This window comes from Momordica charantia (genome assembly GCF_013281855.1).
Source record: "Momordica charantia cultivar OHB3-1 chromosome 8 unlocalized genomic scaffold, Mcharantia_2.0 BLBB01000008.1, whole genome shotgun sequence".
Taxonomy (NCBI): Eukaryota; Viridiplantae; Streptophyta; class Magnoliopsida; order Cucurbitales; family Cucurbitaceae; genus Momordica; species Momordica charantia.
In genome coordinates this window covers 5,485,432-5,493,247 of record NW_028275166.1, presented here as the reverse complement: position 1 = coordinate 5,493,247, position 7,816 = coordinate 5,485,432, and the positions used below count along the sequence as shown (strand labels likewise).

Genomic DNA, 7,816 nt, shown 5'->3' with positions numbered 1-7,816 from the left:
TTAGTCCTCTCTCTGGTCTTTGTCTTGCTATACTTTCTGTTCCGCTTTTTTGGCTTTTTTGGCTTTTTGGCAATATCATCACCTACTTATTCTCTCCAAACTTCCTTAATATAATGGCAACAAGTTCTAGCTCCTCATGGACGCATAAGCAAAACAAAAAATTTGAGGATGCTCTGGCTTTATACCACGAGGACACGCCAGAGCGGTGGCAAAAGGTGGCCAGGGCTGTAGGTGGAAAAACGGCTGAGGAAGTAAAATGTCATTATGATATATTGGTGCAAGATCTCATGCATATAGAATCTGGAAAGGTCCCTCTTCCCAACTACAAGCCCGCTGTATCCAATGGTGATCATGAGCAGAGGTAACGTCTCTGTCTTTGTCTTTTTTTCTTTTTATTAAGGATAACGATTCACGGTATCCTCGTACCCCAATTACCTCTACAATTGTATGATATTGTCCACTTTGAACATAATCTTTTTGACTTTGCTTTTTAATTCACCTAAAAGATCTCGTAGTAATAGAGATAATTGTTCTTAATCTTCGTATATATACTATGGATCACTCTTTTCCTTAACAAATGTGAAAGTTTGTTTGCACCCCTTTGCAACCCCAATACTTTCATTCTCAAAAAGTCATCAAGATCACTTGATATTTAGTTCATAGGGGAACAAGACCTTCATATAACATGTTTCTTGCATCAAGACCACATAAATTAGGGCTAGATATTCATCTTTGCTTGGACAATGAATCTCGCATATTTCTTGGTATAATATTGTCGACTTTGAACATAAATTACTAAACCCCGGAAACTCATGTTTCTATTTTCATGCGTTCCCACTTCTACTTTTTAAGGCAAAGGCCACGTGAAATCTAATCTCCCATGCTTTAAATTACGAGCACATGGTCCTGTATTTCTGAGTTCAGACATCTACGTACGTATTTATAAATCCCTTCATTAACATTGGGATCTACTTCAGTACATGGCCACAAAACTAATTAAGAAAACTGTTAAGCTAACATGGGTTGCGTTAATTAAACATCAACTAGACCCGAGAACTCGCCGTGAAGTATCCCACTGCAAACTTGCAGAACTAATTGTCCATATATTCACTCAGAAACATCTGACTAATCTTTTTATTGTTCTTCTTGACAATTGCAGGCTCATGAAGAATCTAAAGCTCCAATAAGGCAAGGTACTACAGATCATGGTCTAAATAAGAGCTGCAGAAGCGCTGTTCTCGATGATTACAAGAATATGGCTTGGTGTCAGTGTTTCTCTATTTTCCCACCCCTGTTTGTCCTTTCTAGCATGTAAAACTAAACTATTGTAAGTTGTAACGTAACCTGTTTGTTCTTGTACTCGATTATTCTGCTTTTAAGTGTACTTTTATGATTACTGTTCCGTTCGCTTTCCAATCATTAAAAAAAGAAAAAGAAAAAGGAAAGAATAATATGTAATATATATGTTTACCTTTATTGGTTACTGCTACAAATGATATTCCTATTCTAAAGGCGAGCCAATGTAATGTCTAATCAGTATAAAGTCAGAAGGACAAATTCAATTATTTCACTCTGGCATTTCATCAACTAAGTGGTCAACAGAGTATACAGCGCCAGAATAACAGGAGAAGAAAGGAAAATACCGACGGCAAAATTGTCAATTAGAATTTGAGGCACAGAATTAGTAACTTCTTTAGTAAAATCAGTGGAATCGGATGACCGTCAAAACACTTTAAAATTCGAATTAGTTGAAAAATAAACATTAAAATCCAAGGAAGAAGGTCGAAGAACACTAAATTTCAAGGTGAAAGATGATCAAACCAGGCAGGGAACTGAGTTTACTGACCTATCGAGCAGCGAATACAGAGACGAGGTTGCCGCATGTAAATCCTTATGACGGAGATCAGATTCAGATTACTGACCGAAAATTTTAGAACTGATTCGAAAAACGAACAATAACAAGTTGATAAAATGCTCAATCAACAGAAATTTCAATGTGAACAGTTATAAAAAAACCAGGCTCGCATTGAATCGGCGGGAAATTACGAACTGGGAGGCGCCAATATGGTGGGATGGATCCCCCTTTCTTGATAGGTTGGGCAGCAATCTTGACATTCTGGCCGTTGATCGAGGAAGTAAATGTAACGCTCAGATCTTAGCCGTTGATTACGTAAAAATTAAAATATTGGAGATATGGGGTATCGATCCCCATACCTCTCGCATGCTAAGCGAGCGCTCTACCATCTGAGCTACATCCCCAAATTGTTTATTAAAATTAACAAACTTTACTAATTTTATTAGCATTAGTTTTAATTTTTTTTAGTACCCTTTCGTTAGTTAAATGAAAAGCTGATTGGAATTTTTTTTGTAATTAATTTTGGTAATATTAATTATATTATGTCATATTTAAAAAAACTGTATTATTATTTTCTTTTTATATGCTTCTAATATATATATCTCGTACTTAACTAAAAACAAATAGTAATAGTAAGAAAAAAAGAGTAATTCTTACTTTTTTTTTAGATAAATTAATCCTTATATCGTACTTAACTAAAAACAAATAGCAATAGTAAGAAAAAAAAAGAGTAATTCTTACTTTCTTTTTTTTTAGATAAATTAATCCTAACTTCATTCTCTTATTTAACGTAAAAAAAAAATATAGGAAGATAAGTTTTTCTTTTTCTTTCTTAAATTTGGCTAAAATTTTTAAATACTTCTAGAATGTCAAAATTAAATAAAAATAGTTATTTTTTTAGTGCAGTTGAGGAGATTTGAAGCTTGAGGGAGTTATAGTCTTAAAGGAATGAGTTATATGTTTTTGCTTTCGTTTCGACAAAATAATTAATATATATATATATATATATATATATATTTTCTCAGTAAGTAAACATGTAGGGTGGGGATCAAATTCATACCTACTTGATCGTAGATATATATCAATTATCATTGAATTAGGTTCGTTTTGGCACAAAATAATTAATAATTAAACAAGCTTAAATTGTGAAGATTTAATATTTGAGGTTGGTTTTAAAATATTTACATGATTATACATACCCCATATTTAGTTTAATAATTTGTAAAATTTCACCCAATAAATTTAAGTGATCTAAACATAGTTCAAGAGATAAGATATCAATTACATACCTTGAGGTCAAAACTTAAATTCCCACCACATTTGTTGTAAATATATACAAAAATTTTAATATCTACTAATCTCATAATAATTTATTGGATCTTAAATAGTCCGTTGAAATTATGCTGCTATGCATAGACTATCTTAGATAAACAATACCATTTTTAAATGACTCGATCATCGTTTTTTTTTTCTTTTAACAATATTATTAAAGATTGAATTGAAATTTTTTAATACCAAAAAGTTTAATGTTAAACTAAAATTTTGGTTTTCCTCTCATTTTGGTTTAATGTTAAACTAAAATTTGTAATTTAATTCAGATAGTGTAGGTTCACTTTCACTTTATTATTATGGATTGGCCCGTTGGTTAAAACAATGGTGGGTCACTTACCTAAGATTTAATATTCAATGAATTTTCTTGGTAATCAAATGTAGTAAGCGTAGGCGATTGTACGTGAGATTAATTGAGGTACGCTTAAGGTGTCAGGGACACTCACAGTTATTGGAGAAAAAAAAAGTCTCCGTAGATTAGGCAAATATCATAAATTACATATCCATATATTGATGCATTTTGTTTATGTGGCAATTAGTTGGTCTCTTCTAATTAGATAACTATGGATTTAGGATCTGAGTAAAAAAATTGTGACTTTTTTAGGGAAGTAAAAGACAATTTACAGATGACTTTTTAGATTTAATCAATTTATAGGAACCAAGTCGAAATATTTAAAATCAAAACAACGATAAATACTAAATTAATGAACCAAATTAAAACTATGCAAATTTAAGCCGGATTTAAAAGTTAAAATCAAAATATGAATATTATATACCTAGTGAATTAAATATATATTTTCTTCGTTTCTCAAAAAAAAAAGAATATATATATAGTTTTTTTTCTTCATTAAATACAAACGAAAGGAGATCTTCAAGAAAAAAAATCTTGGAGATTAGTGCCATAAAATGATGAGTTGGGTGAACAAATCTAGAATGGAGTTAGTTGAGTTCATCATTCCTCTAATGATTATCTCGATAACTAAACTTAAATATATTATAATTTTTCTTAATTAAGTTTGTTTTTCGCACCCCATGCAATGTTCTGTTCAATCAAATTCAGGGGAACACTTCACATATGTTTTTACTCATTCTTTATTTTCTTTATATTTTTTCTTTTCATTTTCTTTTAAGTTTGTACTTAATAGGTTTAACTCTTTTTTAGCATCGTTGGGCCGCAGATTTTAGGGAAATTGGGGTATATATCAATGCCTATTATAAATTTTCTATTTCGTTAAATTATACCCTAAATTTAGATAAATATCTTAATATTTATTCTAAACTTTAAAAAATATTATAATTTTTAATCTTTAATAGGCTTTCGGTTTGAAAACTTGATAAAGTATTAAACAATATATTATATGTGAAAATTATGGATTTAAAAAGTCGATAGAGCATGCTTTTTTTTAAATTTGGACGAAGTTATTTAATAGTTGATTTTGTAGTGATCAAATTTAATTCTGTACAAAAACTTTTTGTAGATAAAAAAAACTTTTATGTTTGTTATAGTTTACCTTAAAATTTTGAAAATGAATTATTTTAATCCATAAATTTTTAAAATATCAATTTTGGTCGATGAAGAAAAAAAAATATTTTTATCATTTATTATTAGTCTACTTAATACCCACTTTAGTCGACCTATATAGCTCAAATAATTTTTTTCAAACTATGTCACCGTCAAATGAATGAATGGTAAATGATAGGTGAGAATCAAAATAATTAATTTTTTAAAATTAAAAATTAAAATAGATATTTTGAAAGTTAATAAATATAATAGAATAAAAGAAAGTAAATAAAGTTACTCAATCATATAATTTTTTTCTTTTTAAGAATTAAACTCAATCATATAATATTTGGTTTAATTTCTCAAGTTTTATTTATCTTATTGTAATAGTGAGAGAAAAAAAAAGAGAACGTCAAAACGAGCATACCTCAGCGATAATTGAAACATATATTTAATTAAGAAGTTGCTAATTGAATAACTCACCCTACATGTTGTACTAAAAAAAGAGATAAAGATTGAAAAGATGATAAACTTGTAATTTCTTTCAAGTTAACAGTAGACATATAAATATTTATGTTAATTTTTGCTTCAAATCTTAAGGCCATAAAGCCTCAATTATTATCTTACCCCTTTTCTTTTCTTCTAAATATTAATAGTCTTTGGTATAATTATCCACAAGAAAGTTGTAACACTAAAGTTGATGTGACACCTTTGTCTATTATATAGTTTTAATAACGAATTAAAAAGTCGAAAAATGACATCATATCAAATTTAGTTATATCTCTAGTTGGTATAATACCAATTAAATATTTGAATCTCACCCCTCCTTCCACTCCAAATTGTCTTGTAGAAAAATAAGTGATACTTAATATCACATACTGTATTGATATTTTTATAAGATATAATATTAAGTAAAATAACAAGCATAACATAAGTTAGATAGTTACATTATTTATCTTTTCAAAAGTCGGAAGTTTGAATATTCCCACTTTTTTTTTGTTGAACTTAAAAAAATATATATAATAATAAGTGTAGTAATAAATATATGGACCACTCTAAAGACAAAATAAAATAAGTATATGGACCACCCAGGTTAAATTTTGACTAAGCAAAGGAATCAAAATTGTCATTTAATACAAAGGGTTTATGAGGACATAATTGGCTCACAAATTAGGTTAAATAAGAATAAATAATAGTTACCAAATGCTTATGTTTTTTTAAAATTGAAAATGAGGGAAAAAATGGAAATACAACTAAAGCCGTTTAGTAACGTTTTGGTTTCTTGTTTTTGTTTCTAGTTTAATTGAGAAACTTAAACATTTGAAAATTAATTATATTTATTGTTTTTCATTTTTAAGAAACATTTCCAAGAATTGTATAAATATTTTGGACAAATTTCTTGTTTCTGGTTCGGTTTTCAAAGTTTCCTTCTTTTCCAACCGAAAAAAACAAAAAATAGTTACCAAATATAATTATATATTTTTTATTTAAAAATAAAAAACAAAAAGTTTTAAAATGGTAACATTAACAAACAACCCCTTTTAACTTTCCTAATCTTCATAGTCCCAAATATGTCTTATTTGAAAAATCCTTATATTAAAAAGAGTTATTGAAATAAACCCAACGCAAGGACCCACACAGTCCATGTCCAATACCCCAAATAAATTAGTCATATTCATGTCTTGTTCAAATTCCTATTTTAGTTAACAAGAAAATCTGCAAAGTCATTCACACTTCCCAATTAGACCAAACTCAGAATGGAGTCTCTGTTCATCCACATTTCCATTTTCTTTACTTTATTTAAAAATATTACATCATAAAATAAATATATTTTAGATCACACAATTATATTTCTAATAGTGAAATTAAAAATTCTTAAAAATGGGGGACATGTCCCTCCTGTCTCTCTCTGTGTAGCATAGCCCTATCTTTCATGTACCCATTCTTTATTTTCAACCATAAATAAATAAAGCTTCAAGTCAAATCAGCTTTATATATCACACTCAATCTTACACATGGCTCCAAATCCAAAGCTCTCCTTTGGGACCCTTACGTGGAAAAATATATTCATTTTCTTCAATAATAATTTTAACCAAAATGTACTTAACAAGCTCTTTTTAAAATTAAGACTTTTGATAATTTGTTCTATATTTTTCGTCCTAATTTGAAATGTTTTGTTATTTATACTTTTTTTTTTTTTGGTAATCATTTTAGTCTTTATTATTATTCAACCTACTCAATACTCCTCTTACATTTCACTTCTATGAAATGACACAATGTTCTTCCTCCCTAAATTATGGAGTAGAAAGTAATCTTATTATTTTATAAGTTTTTCCAAACAGCTCTCCTTCAACTCTCTCTCTCTCTCTCTCTCTCTCTCTCTCTCTCTCTATATATATATATATATATTCGCACTCTTTATCACACATCACAGTCATGTATTTTATTTTTCCTTGTCAAAAGACAAAGTTTTGTTCAATGTTTTTTATAAATAATACATGCATATATCTCAAGTTTGATTAACAAACGTTTAACCTGATGAATAATATTAAATATCAGATAAATGAGTCAACAATGTTAAACTAAAGTATTACAGCAATATTTAAAGACTAGTAATTGCAGTATAGCTAGACTTATCAGAGTCAAATAAAAAAAAACATAGTAAAAAAACTTTCAGAATTTAAGAGCTAAAATATGACCCCCTAGCTAGTTAATTAATTATGAAGCATTAGAGAGGCGAGTAGGAAGAAATGGACTGAGTTAAATATAGACTAAGAAACAATAATTTGATGCATAAACTTATATGGAAAAGTTTTGGTTTTGGAAACTGTTGTTAGAAATATTATTGTTACGTGTGTTTTATTTCCTCTTTCTATACATAACCATCTTAGTATAGTATAATTAACTTAGATTTATTATATTCTTTCAAAACAAATATATACAAGAGAATAAAAAACAACTTTTTGCAAACATTTCTTTCTAAATAGTCAAAGAAAATGAATTATTGAACATGAAATTTTTCTCACCATACAATCCAACAGAATAGGCATTAATTACGAGTCAAAAATTGGAGAAATTGAAGGGAACTAAAACGGTGAAAGTCGGGATTGGTGATAGAAAAAAAAAAGGCA

General features: G+C 28.5%; 1 protein-coding gene and 1 non-coding gene across 2 annotated transcripts; one reads left to right on the top strand and one right to left on the bottom strand.

Moving 5' to 3' along the window:
- Positions 1–2,230, top strand: LOC111013955 (protein RADIALIS-like 6). The gene is made up of 2 exons (XM_022288515.2): positions 1–361; positions 1,160–2,230. Exons 1-2 carry the CDS (start codon positions 114–116, stop codon positions 1,185–1,187), a joined length of 276 nt encoding a protein of 91 aa, XP_022144207.1. The 5' UTR covers positions 1–113; the 3' UTR covers positions 1,188–2,230.
- On the bottom strand, positions 2,187–2,259 carry TRNAA-AGC (transfer RNA alanine (anticodon AGC)). Its single transcript has one exon. It is a non-coding gene; the product is annotated as a tRNA-Ala (tRNA).
- Positions 2,260–7,816: the final 5,557 nt, after the last annotated feature.